The sequence below is a fragment of the Podarcis melisellensis genome (assembly GCF_964234715.1).
Source record: "Podarcis melisellensis genome assembly, chromosome: Z".
In the NCBI taxonomy this organism is placed as follows: domain Eukaryota; kingdom Metazoa; phylum Chordata; class Lepidosauria; order Squamata; family Lacertidae; genus Podarcis; species Podarcis melisellensis.
In genome coordinates this window covers 46,103,215-46,119,136 of record NC_138547.1, presented here as the reverse complement: position 1 = coordinate 46,119,136, position 15,922 = coordinate 46,103,215, and the positions used below count along the sequence as shown (strand labels likewise).

Below are 15,922 nucleotides of genomic sequence, written 5' to 3'. Positions count from 1 at the left end.
CTCTTAGAAGTGGCAGCCAGATCTCTACTTTTTCTGAGAAGTCCTGAGACACTCTGTGTTTGAAGATACCACCACTCTACCCCCCAATGTTCTCTTCCTCTAGCAGTGAAGCTGATATGTCTTGTGTATAGCCCACAAAGTAGCTTGGTTCCATAGTATGTGACCGAAAAAGAAATCCTAACAAGGTGGTAACAAGAACAGAAACAAACACACACACACACACACACCAAAAAAGGAGATTTACTAGGGGAGGAGGGTAGTTTCCTGTTGGCATCTGCCCCATATCTCTTACTCTGGATTGTTAATGCACATATTGCTACAGGGGAGGAAGTTTGTGGGCAAAGTGGACCACTCAACTTTCAAGTTGCTCCTTTCAGAGCTGGAAAAATTGTTTTGAAGGGGTGAGAGAATGAAAAGTGTTGCACCTTCACTTGATTTGGAAAGTGAAAGGAAAGTGGATAGGTTGCAGGCAGAAGCAAGAGTGTTTTATAATTTCACACAGTTGCTCCGTTCTCCTAGTCTTCAGTTTGGGATTATTACTGTAGTATGCACAATGTGGACTCACTGGTTCTGTAATGTTTTGGGTGCACAAACAGCTATTAGAAGCAAGAGTAAGGCAGTCAACATCCACAACTCTGCTCTTGCCTTATGCCTGGAGATGGAAAAAATGCAGTGTGTAGCAACTGTTGTCTGAACCAGCTTAATGATTCAAGATAAGAGCCAGACTTACCGTAGGAACCTGGGCCCTATATAAACAGGGTGTGCTGGAGGTGAAGGGGACATTCGTTTCTGCTCAAAGTTCATCAAGCTTGCAAGCCTGGTGGGTGGTGCTGTTTGCAAGATTCTACTACAGCAGAGCTGCTGGCAGCAGAAACCATTCAGGTATGTAGGATTCTCTACTAATTGAACTGCCCCATGCACTGGTGGGACAGCAGGAGGAGGGGGGAGGCTGTGATTCTGCTTTGGGTGGCGAAAATATAAGCAGTTTCCTAGTTATGCAAGCTATGGGGCATTTTGTGCGGAGCTGCAGAAACATGGGAGTTGCTGGTATTACACAGCAAGTGGTTAAACAGTCAAGAGAGATGGATACTAGATCTTAGGTTCTGCATGCAAAGGATAATCCTGGCATCTGCAGTGAAAAGGATCTGTTGTAAGAACTGGGCCAGACCTCTTCCCAGTTTCTTTGGCAAGCTGCTGTTAGCTGGAGTAGATAGCCCTTGGCAAAACGGATCCGTTAGGCCAGGGCTTTCCAAATTTTTCATGTTGGTGACATCCTTTTTAGACAGGCATCATTTTGCAACACAGTTTTACTAGCAAACGGGAGGTTAAACTAACCCCTTTCCAACCCCGGGAGGAGCGTGGGGAGTGTTCGCGTGACATCCTAGACACTGCAGCCAATATGTGTCCCAAGACAGTTTGGAAAGTGTGCTGTAGGCTCTGGCTGTGATTTTCTCTTTCCAGCTTTCACATGATATGGTCATCTGTTGCCATGCAGTTATTGAGAAATGGCAAGTGTCGATAAGTAGCTTTAAAATTCTGCTGTCTGCTAAGGTCATGTGGCAAAAAGGAGGAATTTTGAATAGCCCCACCTTCCAAGCTGCTGTTGGTGGGAAAGGATGATGATAATGGCATGTGTAGCAGTGAGCACAGCAGCAATCTATACCATGGGTTCTGCCGAAGCATAACCACAGCTGTATATCTTCTTTCTGGCCCAATACCTATGTACATTGGGAATCTGCTTCTTCCTTTCCTTCCCTAGCATAAACAAGAAGTTCTAAGGCCATACGTTGTTCCTGTTGAAATGCTTGTAGACATTCATGACCCCTGATTTGTGGGATTCTGAAAGACTAAACTCAAATAGCCTCGCTGGGGCAGTCCCCCCCCCCCCCTGGTGCTCTTCAGATGTTTCCAACCCCTATTAATCTCTCACCATTGGCTTTGCTGGCGGCAGCTGATGGGAGCTAGAATCTAAAACATCTGTAGGTCCCTATTAGAGATAGCTGCTCATGGGCAATCGTACTACAGTACTGAGGCTGGCTGGTGACAGCTGCAGCGCATCTATGTTCCATGTTTTCTGCAAATGCATAGAAGTACCGGTAAGTTAAAGAGTGGAAGCAAAGGGTAGGTAAGGTAACTTGGCACCCAGCCTTGGGCAGTTCTAATCAGCACCTGGAATTTCACCCAAGAAACATGAGCTTGTCAGGCAGCAGAGTCCACCTACGTGGTGATAACCATTCTCCCCAAAGCTGTATCCTGAGATGGCCTCAATAAGCTTGAGCTTTTGGTAACGTTTGGGAGAGCAGCCTAGTGTCCCACAGTACCTGTCTGTATCCTGTTGGTTTCAGTGTTCTGTAGCAGCCCTGCAGATTTCTACAGGCTTGTAATATGACCCAAAGTCTCTCGATACTCTACTCTGACTTGGTATTCTAAATACCAAAGAGCTGACTGTAGCAATCTTCACCATAATTTCATGCCACCTTTCTGTAGTTAGATTCTGTTGGTGCAGCTCTGCAGCTGCGCCCTACTACTCAGATTGGCATTTCCAGCCCTAAGGCAAAAAGATGAGAGAGCAATTAACCTACAAGAGAGCAGCCTGGTTTTCTAGCTGTCCCAGAGACCTTGTAACAGCCTTCGTCAGTTTTCTGATCTGACAGGATTTTTCCAGTTGCTGTCTGGTCATTTGAGGCCTTTTATCAGCCCACTGCAAAGCCAGCTAATGCAATGGCCCCGTGTTACTACGCTCTGTTACAGGGTCCATTCGTCCTTTTTATGTTAAAAGTGTGGCACTTGCAGTAACAACTTTATAGTGGGTACCGGCACTGGATGAAGACCTGTACAAAGCAAATTTTAGCAACTTTAAAGAACCTCTGGAAATGTAGTGTGTGTGTATTTGTGTCAAGGAATCTGCCTCACGCAACTGTGCAACAGCTAGAAATTCAACGGTGAATGCTTCTTGTCTAGTATATATAGATGGGGAATGATCCACTTGCTGCATAGAGCTAATAAATGCCCAGGAGCCCTGCTGGGATAAAATTTAGCAGCCTTTCCCCCCTGAAGAGTATTTGGCTGTCTGGCTGACTAGCTGGCTAAGGCTGGGGTGGGTAAGAAGGCACAAGACGGAAAGGAAATGCCACCCCCACCCAACTCACATTCCTTGTTTGGCTCCCTTTAACTTTTTGCACCTCATCTGCCTACCTCAGGTAGCTGCCTGGGACACCTCATCCTGCTTCACCCTCTCCCCTTACAGGTCTGTTACTCAGATATTTACATAACCTTCGGTTGGGGGGCAGGATGGAGCCTATTTAGATGACGCTCTTCAGTGGTGTAGGAGTGCAGATCTGGGAACTTTCCCCCCAAGCTGAGGTAATGCTGTAATCTCCTAGACTGCCAGGATAATTAATGCCAGGCACTGAGGTCATCTGGAACAGCAGATCCTCCTTTTTCTAGCAATTAAATGGCGCAATAAGCTTTCAAGTGTGTTTGCAACAGATTAGCTTGGAAGTAGTCAGAAGCCTGTGAAAAATAAGCAAAGTTGAGGTATTTCTTTTGTTCAGTGAGGTTCTTACTTCATGGTAACAGTTTGAATAGTAACATTTTCATGTTTAGGTGCTTTTCTAAGTCCCACTGTCATACCTATAGCAGACCTAACTGAAACAAGTGGAACTAGGTTCATTAATTTATTTGGCCTGCTTTGAATGTGACTACCATTTGATACAACCCATAAGGTTGCCTTTTAGCTAGCTGAAGATCTTTCGTTTAAGCTCTGTGTGTTTTGCAAGCCCACCCTTTCAATGGGAAGGAAGCACCTCTAAGTTCAATAGTGCTCCCAGGAAACTGTTGGATTGCAGGCATGCTGGTCCTAATAAACTGGGTGTTATGCTATGTAACAATGCTTCTGCGCTTGTCTATATAATAATAATGGATCAGCACAGCTGCCTAATTTCTGGACTTTCCTTGACTGCGTGGCTACAGGGGCCGTCATGATGAGTTGCTTCAAAACTTAACCACAACACTACTGATGTTCTTATTTCCCCCCTCCAGTCTTGCAGTCTTCTTTGGGACACCTGCACCTGTACGTTTGTGTGCTGAGATGCCTACTGAACAAGCCCGAGTCCACCCGCTGGTGCAGATGCTTATCGACCTCACTGCAGGGGCAGCAGGTGAGCCTGAAGGATGGAGAGCTGCTCGGAGGATGGGTCAAGAAGCCTCCCTTTAGAGGGGAGATCAATGGCAGGTGTAGGGAAGAATGGAACTCTTAACCTAGGAGGGGCAGCTCCAAGCCTCTCTGACTGACCCATGGGACTTTCCCCATACCACAATCCCCACCCCCAGCCATTCCCCTAACCAGCCCTGCTTTGCCCCTGCCTTAAGTGCTTCTGTCTGGTTGGAATGTGTCATTGACCGTGCCTTTTGCTTGCCTGGGTGGAAGATAGAGAGGCGGGAGGGTGGGTGGGTGTGCAAAAATAAGCCTACTGTACAAAGGCGAAGCTTGCCTTGGTTAGTCCACCCACTTTTGCCTCTGGCCCCGCCCACCACTTGAATGTGGCCTTGTCCAAAAGGTAATGGCGGTCCTTAACTGGAAAGTGTTTCCCACCCCTCCCTTAAAACTGAGCAAGCACTGGAGGCAATGCCTTTTTCAGGAAAGCAAGCAAGATTCAGAGAAGAGCCATGGGAAGTGGAGCCCTTTGGTGGATCTTGGATGTGAGGGGTGTGTGCATGCAAGTATATGGAGATCTGCGTGGTCTTTTATTGTAGTGTTAAATAGGTCTACATCTGGCAGGCCCTGTGCCGAGTCTGGCTTCTAGTTGTCTGCTCTGAAGGGAAAGAGATGTGTAGAACTAGCAACAGCGTAAAGTAGCTTTTGTCAACCTGGTGCCCTCCAAATGCTTTGGATTGCGAATGGTCTGATGGGAGTTGTAGTCCAAAACATCTGGCAAAAGCCGACTTATGACAACTGGGCTTGCTGGCAGGTACCTGCTGCTACCCTACAGCGTCTTGCTGTCAAATCTGTTTTCTGGCTAAGACTGAGTGAAGAGATTTCTGCACGTCCACTTTCCTCAGCTGAGAAATACAGTTTCAGAATCACGTAAACATTAAAACAGGTTTAACAATACAATATCCCATTATCCATGCTGCCCAAACATCCAAGAAAACAAAAAAAGCTATTTCTGAGGCAAAAATGCAGACAAGGCTGGTGTTGGGCAGGCTTCCCTGGAGAGAGTATATATAAATTGGGATCTACTGCATACAAAGCCTGCTATCACCACTACCCTCTGAACTTCCCTCCCAGGTGGTGTAGGGAGACTGGTCTCATGATCTCAGGATAATCTCTGTTCTTCTACTTCTCTGTGCAAGATATCCCTAAAACATCACAAAACATCACAAAATGTATCCAAGAAAATAAAGGTCTTGGTCAGGTCTGCTCTGAAGTCTTATATTTTGTACGGTACAGCATGGACTTCTGTTGGTTTTAATGTTCAAACTGTAATTTTGTTTTCTTTGTCACACTTTCTGAATCTGTCTTTGGGACCACTTTGGTGGTGAAAAGCTGTTTGTAGGTTTTATAAATAAATACAGGTGAAGACAAGCAGAGACGAATTAGAAACGCCAAGCCTTTGACAGATAACGTTCCAAGTCAGCAGAGAAATAGCCAGAGGAAATAAATGGGCATTAAGTGCTCTGGGTAAAGCAAGCAGCAATGGTGAAGGCAAAGGTGCCTCCAGAAGGCATTCCACAGTCTGGGTGCCATCACATAAAAGACTCCACTTCTCATGGCTGGCCAGCCAATAAACACAAGGCAGACAGCAAGGAAAGGCAGGAGGAAAAATGCAAGCAAGACTGCTGCAGCTTTAACCCCAAACTAGCCACAGGAAGTTTAGCAGCACGCTAGGAATTAGAAAGCAGCATAATCTTAGTTAGGGAAAATATATAGGTCGTCCTGGCACTGAAGAGATGCCAACAAAGGCTATGGGGACATGGGACTTGAGATGTTGGATCTGAATGTTCTGACAAGTTTATATGGGAGAGGCCCCCTAATATGTCCCATTTCCATCATAGCAGCTTAGAACAGAAGCAGGCCTTATAGAACAGGGAGAGTGTGCTCCTTTAATGCTAATCCCTTGACGTGTTTCATGGATACGTTTTGGCAAAGCAGAAACTGCAGTACAGTTGGTTTGATCTGCCCTGTATTTCAGGAGCAAGTGAGTGACCTTGCCTGGGGTGGGGTGGCTCTTTGCAGGTGGTGTGGCATGCGTGGTGACCGGGCAGCCTTTTGACACTATCAAGGTGAAGATGCAGACCTTCCCAACAATGTACCAGGGCTTCTTTGACTGCTCAGTCAAGACCTACCAGCAGGAGGGCATGCACGGGCTCTACCAAGGCACCACTCCAGCCTTGCTGGCCAACGTTGCGGAGAACGCTGTGCTTTTTGCTTGCTATGGGTTCTGCCAGCAGCTCGTGAGGCAGCTCTTTGGGTTGGGCAATGTCCAGGAGCTCAGGTACAGTCTTTTTCTCTTCCCCTCTCTTCTGCCAGAGGCTCTGAGACTTTGATATAAACAGTGGTGCATTATTGCTTGCAGCCAAGCACAGGGTGGGGTGGGGGGCTCGCCTGCCATCTTCCTCCTCCTCAGTCTCAGTTTTGGCCTTGTTAGAAGGCAGGGGGGTGGATGGGGGCAAAGCTGGAACTAGTTGGCTCTGGCTCCCCATTGTCTGCCCTATGAGACCCAATGGACACCAGCCACCACACTGGACACCCAGGGTGAGTCACAGCTTCAGGACTGTGGGCCCCAACTCTATGGGAATCCCCACTGGAGAAAGTTAGATAGGAACAGTCCCTTCTGAGTTTCAGGCACCTGGTCAGAACTGTTTGATTTCAGGAGGTCTTGTGCCCTGAATGCCTCTCAGATGTTTTGCTTTTTCTTTTACTGTATGTTTTAAATCCTTGAGGTTTTAAATTCTGCAGCATTAGTTTGTCTTTTAAATATTTGACATAGCATAGGTCTCACAGTAGCTTGCAACATAGGTGTAAAGAGGGATTTCAATAAATAGATAGATAGATAGATAGATAGATAGATAGATAGATAGATGATAGATAGATAGATAGATGATAGATAGATAGATAGATGATAGATAGATAGATGATAGATAGATGATAGATAGATAGATAGATAGATAGATAGATAGATAGATAGATAGATAGATAGATGATAGATAGATAGATAGATGATAGATAGATAGATAGATGATAGATAGATAGATGATAGATAGATAGATAGATAGATAGATAGATAGATAGATAGATAGATAGATAGATAGATAGATAGATAGATAGATGATAGATAGATATAGATAGATGATAGATAGATAGATAGATGATAGAAAGAAAGAAAGATAGAATGCAAAGGGAGGGTTGGGTGGGAGGCTGCTCAGGGTAGGATCCTTTTGCTCAGAATTCCTCAGCCTGGTCAGACTTCCCAAGCAGAGTTGCAGCCCAAAACTTATGGAGGACACCAGGTTCGAGCTCATTTCTGCTGGCGAAAGGCAAACAAATACATAGTGTATGGGAGGGTGGAAGGTTGCTCCCTAGCTGTGGGATTCCCCCCACCCGCCCTCTGGTCTTTGCTTTCCTCTGAGGATTCTTCTCTCGGGTTATTACAGTGATTTGCACAGCGCGATTGCCGGCTCCTTCTCATCAGTCTTCTCCTCCATGGTTCTGTGCCCCACAGAGCTGGTGAAGTGCCGGATGCAAGCTCTCCATGAGATGAAGGTCACAGGGCAGACAGCTCTGTCGAGGCACAGGTACTCGGAGGTAGACTGCCTCGCAACATGGAGGCTCTATTTCGTTATCCAGGCTAATGGGTGCCGAGGCGCCTCTCCCATGTGAATTTAATCCTTTGAGAGGGGAAGCCATTTAAGGCCCCCTCTGCACTACACATTCAAAGCAGTATTGTATCACTATAAACAATCATGCCCCCCACCAAAAAATAATAATTCTTGGGAATTGTCATTAGAATTGTTGGCTGGAACACTTGGAAGGTCCCAGATTGGGAAAGGATACCTGATGTTAATTATGTATTGAGAAAGAGAGAGAGGCTTCCTTGGCTTCTCTGTCTGGTCCTCCAAATTCTCCATAGGCCACACCTCCTTCCTAGGTCACACCCCTCCCAGATTTTTCGCCTGGCTGCAATGTGTTCTTGAACTCCAAGAATGCCTCCTGCTTGCCGGAGTGGAGAAATGCACTGTTGCATGCCACCCCAGTCTCCACAGCGGTGTGAGATTCCAGGGGCTCCAAGCACTCACCCAGGATTTCCTTTTGAAGCACAGCAAAGACTGGGTGTCTTTAAGATATATGGTTTATTCACACATATATGCAACCTGAGCCTATGATGGAGAGGCTCACAGCATTAGCACCCCAAAAGGTTCTTGTGTCTCCCATAGCTGCAGCTGGGCCTTTTTTATTAAAAAATGTTTAGGGGTACTCTCATTTTGACTCAAGAAAATCACCATTTTATAGTTCAAATTGGGAAGAATAAATACAGTAAATGGACAAAAGTACAAAGATTCACAAAATGTTTAGGGGTATGCGTAAAAAGGTAAAGGTAAAGGTACCCCTGCCCGTACGGGCCAGTCGTGTCCGACTCTAGGGTTGTGCGCCCATCTCACTTAAGAGGCCGGGGGCCAGCGCTGTCCGAGGACACTTCCAGGTCACGTGGCCAGCGTGACAAGCTGCATCTGGTGAGCCAGCGCAGCACATGGAAATGCGTACCCCCAGGCAAAAAACACTGGCTGCAGCCTTGGATTCAAACAGAAATCAGCCATGGGTCTCTGAACCTCTGCTTGCTGCTTTCCCCCGGCTTCTAGCTCACATCACAGTCAACCCAAAACACGTGCCTTTTGGCTTTCTAACTAACAGTTGAGGGAGGAGCTCCTTCCATCTCCCCCTCTCCTTGGCGTTCCTAATGGCTCATAACCTTCCTTTTGTTTTCTTAGTAGCTCATCTCCCAGGTGATTACCTCATACAGAAGCTGGCCTGACCTATAGTTTGCCAAACTGTGTGTCATGACACATTAGCGTGTCGGCTGCAGTGTGTAGGTGCGTTGTGAGAATGCTCCCCGCGCTCCTCCTGGGGCTGGAAAGGGGTTAGTTTAACCTCCAGTTTGTTAGTAAAACTGATTTACTGTGTCGTGAAACAATGCATTTCCCAACAGGAAAAGTTTGGAAAGCTCTGGTTTAACTTTTGCTGAATCCAGGGGTTCAGTGTCTAGCACTCACTAACTCATCACCCAGGGGAGTCTTCCACTCACAAATTCCCAAAAACAGTGTGTCTGGAAGCCTCTGGCTTTTGCAATATTGGCCTGTTGCCTCCTGTACAAAGATGAATGTCAAATCTGTTGTCCCAGCTACCCAGGCATGCAGTCCCAGAAAGGCTGCACATTGGGAAACGAGGCCCTCAGTCTACCCCTAATATGGATTCTCTGTGCTCTCCATGTGTCATGGGACTTTCTTCTCTCCCCTCTTATAGTTCCACCTGGACTGTGGTGAAAGCCATCTTCCATTCAGAAGGCCCCCTGGGTTTCTTCCAGGGTCTGACCAGCACATGGCTACGGGAGGTGCCTGGCTATTTCTTCTTCTTTGGGGGTTATGAAGTCAGCCGAAGCTTCTTCCTCCAGGCTGGACAGTCAAAGGAGGAGCTGGGTAAGCAAAGCCTGGGAGCAGGGGGATTTCTCTACAGGGGTCCTCAGCTTTGCCCAGTAAGCCAGAACGGGAAAAAAGAAATGAGCTGAAAGATGTCAGAGGCAGCAGCCTTTCCAGGGTTGTGCTTTTTGCAGGGGTATTCTACAATGTGCTATTGATGCAATGACAGCACATTAGTGGTGAACTAACGACAGATCATTCTGCTTTATTAGTTGCTCTGCAATACTACCCCAATGTTGCTGCATTATTGCTTTCTGGACAGAAACCTTTGCCCTGCAGGGCAAGAAAAAGTTTACAAGATTTCAGTAGAAAGTTACAAAATAGGCACTGATTTGGAAATGAAACAGTATATCCATTCCAACATCTTTTGCAGCTGCAAACAGTATATGGAAAGCAAGACAGCAGATAACTGCCTAAATACCACTATGAACTCAAATCTTCCTGAATGGACAATACAAAGGACACCTGGAGGAGGGGTCCCGTCTTGGGGGAGATCAAACAGTCAATAGCAAGGGTTCAGTTTAGTCCTATTTGGGTAGTCAGCAGAACTTGCTCTTGGGCAAGGGAGGTCCTGAGAAGCCCCAATGTAAATACTCTGGCAGAGAAAAGAGATATTTGCTTAGAATGATCTTTTTCTTGGATGCTTCTGTGTGTGGTGGCATGCCTCAATTTGCCCTTCAGAGGTGCCCTGAAGAGGGATTCCATTAGAATTGGCTTTCTTGCTCTCACGCCTGTGCCAGCTGCTCTGCCTGCCTGCCTGCCTGCCTGCCTGCCTGCCTGCCTGCCAGGAATACAGGAAGGGGATTCTGGAAGAGTGCAGACTCTCCAGCAGGTGCCAGAGCCAAGCAGAACCTTGCATGTCCTAGAATGTGCCGATGATTCCTCTGGGAAATGCCAGCCCCTTCCTTCTGGGGAGCTCTGACACAGTGATTGTGGTGGAATGGCTCTGATCCAGAGAGGACAGCAGCTGCCTGCTTCCATGCCAGCCTCCTCAACATTCATTTTTGTTTGCTTATTTCAAAAATGCATAAACGGCTTGCTTAAAGAAAGTATCCAAGAAGCGTGCAGTCTGGCTTTATATATAAAGCATGATTAGGATGTGCAAAGCAATTTAAAACAGATATGCATAAAACCGTTTATGAAGGATGAAATCAATGAAACATCTGAAATGGCTGTAACTAATTCACGTGTCTGGATAGATTTGTTGAATACAGAAAAGTTTTCAGCAGGTGTTTAAAAGAATATAGTGGATGTACCTGTCTAATGTTGGTAGGCAGGAAGCTTGCTGTTCCAAGTTCCTTTTCTTAGTCATCACTTGGCCACTACTGAGGCTACGAAGTTTGCCTGACCCATGAAACATTATTATTATTATTATTATTATTATTATTATTATTATTATTATTATTATTATTAGGCTTCCAGCACATATAAAAACATAATAAAATGTCAAACATTAAAAACTTCCCGATACAGAGCTGCCTTCAGGTTATTGCCCATCTAGCCCAGTGTTATCATCCTCTGAGCTAGGGAGCACCTGCAGCCCTCATGAAATTGTTGGACTCCAACACCCATCAGCCCCAGCCAGCATGGCCAATGGTTAGGTTGATGGGAGCTGGAGTCCAGCTAGATTCACAAGTTCCCCATCTCTGCTTCAGCAATTCATGGTCTTTTCCAACCTGGTACCCTGCAACCATATTATACTCCCGACTCCCATCATTGCAAAGTCCCTTTATTATACAGTAGTTAACCAAAAATGTCACAAAATAACGAGTCCATCAGAACTCTTTATCAGGATGGACGCTAAGCAAAGTGGTATGTAATAGCCCAAAATCATTTTTACCATATAGTCTTAGAAGGCAATGCTAATAGGAGTGTCTGTACTTCAGAATTTACCACCACTCTGTTCTGTTGGAGAGCCTGCTATTGTGTAAACCCAGCTTAAGCTTTCTGAAATGTTCCAGAAGTGGGTCTTGTCTAGATGTACTTGACCATAATCTGCTTGAGCAACAACGGTGACCGTTAAGCTACACCTACTTTTTGCAGGTGCTCTCCCTGTGACTGTGAGTGGCGGAATCGGTGGTGCTGCTTTCTGGCTGGCTGTCTATCCCATTGATTCAGTGAAATCACGGATCCAGGTGTTGTCCATGGCTGGGCGGCAAGAAGGTTTCCTGCTTTCCTTCTTACACATCCTACGTACAGAAGGCGAGTCCTTCCTAGACATTTATTTATTTAAAGCATTTTTTTTAAAAAAAAACTTTGTCCTTAAGCTGGCAAGGTTCCCAGAGTGGCTTACAAAGATGAGTACTCAGACATTCCCTGCCCTCGGGGCTACAATGGAAAAGGCACAACACACAAGGAAAAAGGAGAGGAGGGAGGAGGAGGGCTTAGGGAAGAAGAAAAAAAGCAAACTCCGGGCAGCAGTTCTTAAAGGTACAGTTTGTCAAGCAACCAGCTTCAGTGGAAACAATTCAGGCAGGCTGATGGCATGGCTGCTGCTAGGGAACTCTTAAAAAGGTAAAGGTAAAGGACCCCTGACAGTTAAGTCCCGTCTCAAATGACTCTGGGGCTGTGGTGCTCATCTCACTTTACTGGCTGAGGGAGCCGACGTTTGTCTGCAGAGTTTTTCTGGGTCATGTGGCCAGCATGACTAAGCCGCTTCTGGCGAAACCAGAGCAGTGCACCAAACACCATTTACCTTCCCGCCGGAGTGGTACCTATTTATCTACTTTGCTCTTTGATGTGCTTTCAAACTGCTAGGTTGGCAGGAGCAGGGACCGAACAACGGGGATTCGAACCACTGACCTTCCGATCATCAAGCCCTAGGCTCAGTGGTTTAGACCACAGCACCACCCATGTCTTCTTAGGGACTCTTAGGGAGGAACAAATGCAACTGGTCTCTCAGCAGGGGCAATGGAATTGCCCTGCTTCTTTTCTCTTACTGCCTGATGGAATCATTAGTGCTGTCAGTGGGCATTACTCATGATGGCTAAATGCTGTCTCTGGCATCACTGGCATTCAATGCCTCTGACTGTGGTTGGCCAAAATGGCCTCACTGGATAAACAGGGTGTCCTACAGGTGCCCAATTAGGACTGTGTGTCAGAGGTTCCCCACTAGGCATCAAAAGACTGCCTTGTTATTGCCTCTTTCTATGGGTATGGATGATCAGAGCAGGTGCTTTTGATGCAGAAGGCCTTAGGTTCAATCCCAGTCCTCCCTGCTGAAATACAAAAGGCCACATCAGCATTGGCATTCTGCCGGTTCCCGAAGACAGAATTGTTTAGGCGAACATTCTTCTGAACTTGAATTTCTGGTTTTATTGTTTTTACTGATTTTTATCACACATTTCTTAATTGTTTGTTTTTCTTTTATATTTTAATTGAGGAAGTTTTAATTCCCTGGTGGATTTGTTCATGTGTATTTAATTATGTATTGATGTTTACAGTTGTAGACTACTTAGAAACCATTTTGGCATGCAAGAAGTAATTAATAACAACAACAACAACAACAATTTAATAATAATAAGTGCTGAGAAAGACCCCTCTCTGTCCCAGACCCATGACATCAGCTACCCTCCAAGGCAGACAATATTGGGATAGATTGACCAATAGTGTGGCATGGTATAAGATGGTTTTATATGTTCCTTTTTCTTGTAGGGTTTATGCCTCTTTACTGCGGGCTGATGCCCACGGTGATCCGTGCCCTGCCATCCAATGGCGCCCTCTTCCTTGCCTACGAACTGACTCAGAAAAAGCTGACCAGCCTAGCAGAGAGGACAACCTGAAGTCCGGACTCAGTCCCAGAGAAACGGGGACTTTGTTGATGGATGGAGAGAGCTGGGGATTTTCTTGGTTGAACAGAACTGCAGTGGTCAACCTCTCTCAAGGGGATCTTGGAGGGGACACCCTTGGCTCAAGGCAGGAAATGGGGGGGGGTAGGGTAGGGCTTTCTGGATTTCAGGGTATCTGTCAGTGGGGTGGGATTAGAAGACAGCCCAAGATTGCTTTTTTTCTCAGCAGATGCTGCAAAGACCAGCAAAGCAGCCAGACAGCGGAGACATATTGGGGGAACTGTGAGATGGGAATGATTTGAAATCAGCCATCCTGTGGGGTGTGGGAAATGTGACGAGGCAGTCCAATTTCTTAGTGATCTTTAATGCAAGCTTCCCCAACCTGGCTGTCCTTCAGATCTTTTGGACTATAGTAGCATGCTGGATGGGGCTGATAAGGAAGATTGCAGGTAATTACGGCGTTTATCCACTTTCCAGTTCACCTGCAGATGCAGGGCATGTGTGCAGCTGGCTGAAAGATGCCCCATGGAAGCAAGACCAGCCATTGCATTTTGCTTTCTCTTCTTTTAACCTAATCCAGGCTTTGTTTCGGGGGTTTTGTACATATATTGTCCTGCAAATCTTGAGATTTGTGTGGGATCTCAGGAAACAGAGAAATAAACACTGATTCCCAGACTGTCCATGGGCTGGATTTGGAAGGTGATTGGGCCGGATCCGGCCCCCGGGCCTTAGTTTGCCTACCCATGTATCTGTAGCATTCGCATCTCACATTTCTTCTCCAAGGAGCTCAGCGTGGCCTATGCAGCTCTCTCTCCTCTTCATTTAAACTCCAAAACAACCTTGTGAGGTAGGGTAGGTTGAGAGGCAGTGGCTGGCCCAAGGTCACTCAGTGAGCTTCGAGGCCTAGTGGAGATTCGAACCCTGGTCTCCCAGGTCTTTCACTTTAATTGCTATACCACATGGGCTATGTGAACACCCCTGTTCTTCATGCGTGTGCTGGGCATCACATCTTCTAGGGACCTTCTTCTGCAGTGCCTTCTGGGGAAGGTGCATGCATTGCATGGTTGCAGCTCCAGTTAAAACACCATATGCAGCCATCACAATACTCTTGCATCTGTACAGGGAATCTGGAAACAGATGCTCACAGTGGGCAGGGATGGAGGTGGGTGGACCCGATTGGTTGTGTCGCTTTCCATCCAACTGTCCGCAACAGTCTTTTGTTAGCAATCTGTTAGGGAAAATAGCCTTTGGGTCTTTTCTCACGTGATCCCCACTGAGCTGATTAGTGTGGATGTAGGGCAGGAAATAGAAGAAGATTATAGAATTGTAGAGTTGGAAGAGGGTCACAAGGGTCATCTAGTCCAACCCTTGCAATACAGGAATCTTTTGCCCAACGTAAGGCTCGAACCCATGACCCTGAGATTAAGGGTCTCATGGTCTACTGATTGAGCTATCCAAATGCATGAACACAAGAACACCAGATCAGGCAAAAAGGCCCATCTTGTCACCTCGCATCCTGTTCTCAGAGTGGCCAGAAGCCTATTATTTTATTGCTGCTCTCATGTTTGGTTTTTTGTTGTTGTTGTTGTTGTTCCTATTTTTATCCTGTAAGTTGCTCTGAGACACTTCAGTGTGAAAAATGCCAAAGTGGTAATAACAGAAGGGGTCAGCGTAGTGTAATGGTAAGGGTGCCAGACTAGGACATGGGAGACGAGGGTTCGAATCCCTGCTCAGCCACAAAGCTCACTTGGAGGCTGGCCTGTGCCTCTCTGCCTAAATGACCTCAGAGGGTTGTTGTGGGAATTAAATGAGGGGCAGAAATTGTATGTACAACACCTTGAGCTCCTTAGAGAAAAAATGTGATGTAAAAGCAATGAATAGATTTTAAAAAAACGTACTATGGGAAGCTACGCTCCCCACTTGTGATTCTCTAGCAGCTCCAACAGCGGAGGTGGGACATAGCTATTGTGGTTGGAAGTTGTTGTCAGCTGCAAAGTTGCCTATTTTTTTAAACCCACCTAAATTGAGAGCTACCACCACTGCGTCTTGAGGAAGTGGATTCCACAGCAGTGGCAGACCTTGGATTCTCAAATTTCAGCGGTGATTTTTGTGACCCCAAAATTTGGTGTGTCCCCCTGCAGTGCCCCCAGACTCCCCCCCCCAGTGCAACCGAACTGGTCATACACCCCCTAAATCTGCCTCTGCCCACGCCCCCACTTCTGGTAAGGACATGTATCCTCCCAACCACTGTGGGTTTGTGTTCAAAGTATGCAATGCATCATCTCCTAGAAAAACCCTAAGATGTCAAGATTGTGGGGTTTGGGGATTTGAGCACCAGAGAGTGGGGTTGGGAAGCCAAGTCAAAGATGCAAGAGAAACAAAAGCTACACAGACACAATACATTTAAGGCAAATCCAGTCTCCTTGAAAATTATGGGAACT

General features: G+C 46.4%; 1 protein-coding gene across 3 annotated transcripts; it reads left to right on the top strand.

Annotated features, from left to right (window-relative positions):
* Positions 1–377: 377 nt before the first annotated feature.
* Positions 378–14,144, top strand: LOC309361935 (mitochondrial ornithine transporter 1-like). Of its 3 annotated transcripts, none has more exons than XM_081897261.1 (7): positions 378–886; positions 4,050–4,160; positions 6,239–6,497; positions 7,657–7,797; positions 9,521–9,693; positions 11,737–11,895; positions 13,348–14,144. In XM_081897261.1, the coding sequence occupies exons 2-7, from the start codon at positions 4,091–4,093 to the stop codon at positions 13,473–13,475; spliced, it is 930 nt and encodes a 309-aa protein (XP_081753387.1). In that variant the 5' UTR covers positions 378–886; positions 4,050–4,090; the 3' UTR covers positions 13,476–14,144. The 3 variants fall into 3 exon arrangements, with proteins under 3 accessions (XP_081753387.1, XP_081753389.1, XP_081753388.1); XM_081897262.1 differs by lacking the exon at positions 378–886 and adding an exon at positions 3,147–3,247 and having other exon boundaries at positions 4,042–4,160; XM_081897263.1 differs by lacking the exon at positions 7,657–7,797 and having other exon boundaries at positions 389–886.
* Positions 14,145–15,922: the final 1,778 nt, after the last annotated feature.

Bases quoted from the DNA above. Each gene is read 5' to 3' on its own strand.
- LOC309361935 (XM_081897261.1), top strand. From the start codon at position 4,091: ATGCCTACTGAACAAGCCCGAGTCCACCCGCTGGTGCAGATGCTTATC. The intron at 4,161-6,238 runs GTGAGCCTGAAG...GGCTCTTTGCAG, and splicing joins CCTCACTGCAGGGGCAGCAG to GTGGTGTGGCATGCGTGGTG. The intron at 7,798-9,520 runs GTACTCGGAGGT...CCCCTCTTATAG, and splicing joins ACAGCTCTGTCGAGGCACAG to TTCCACCTGGACTGTGGTGA.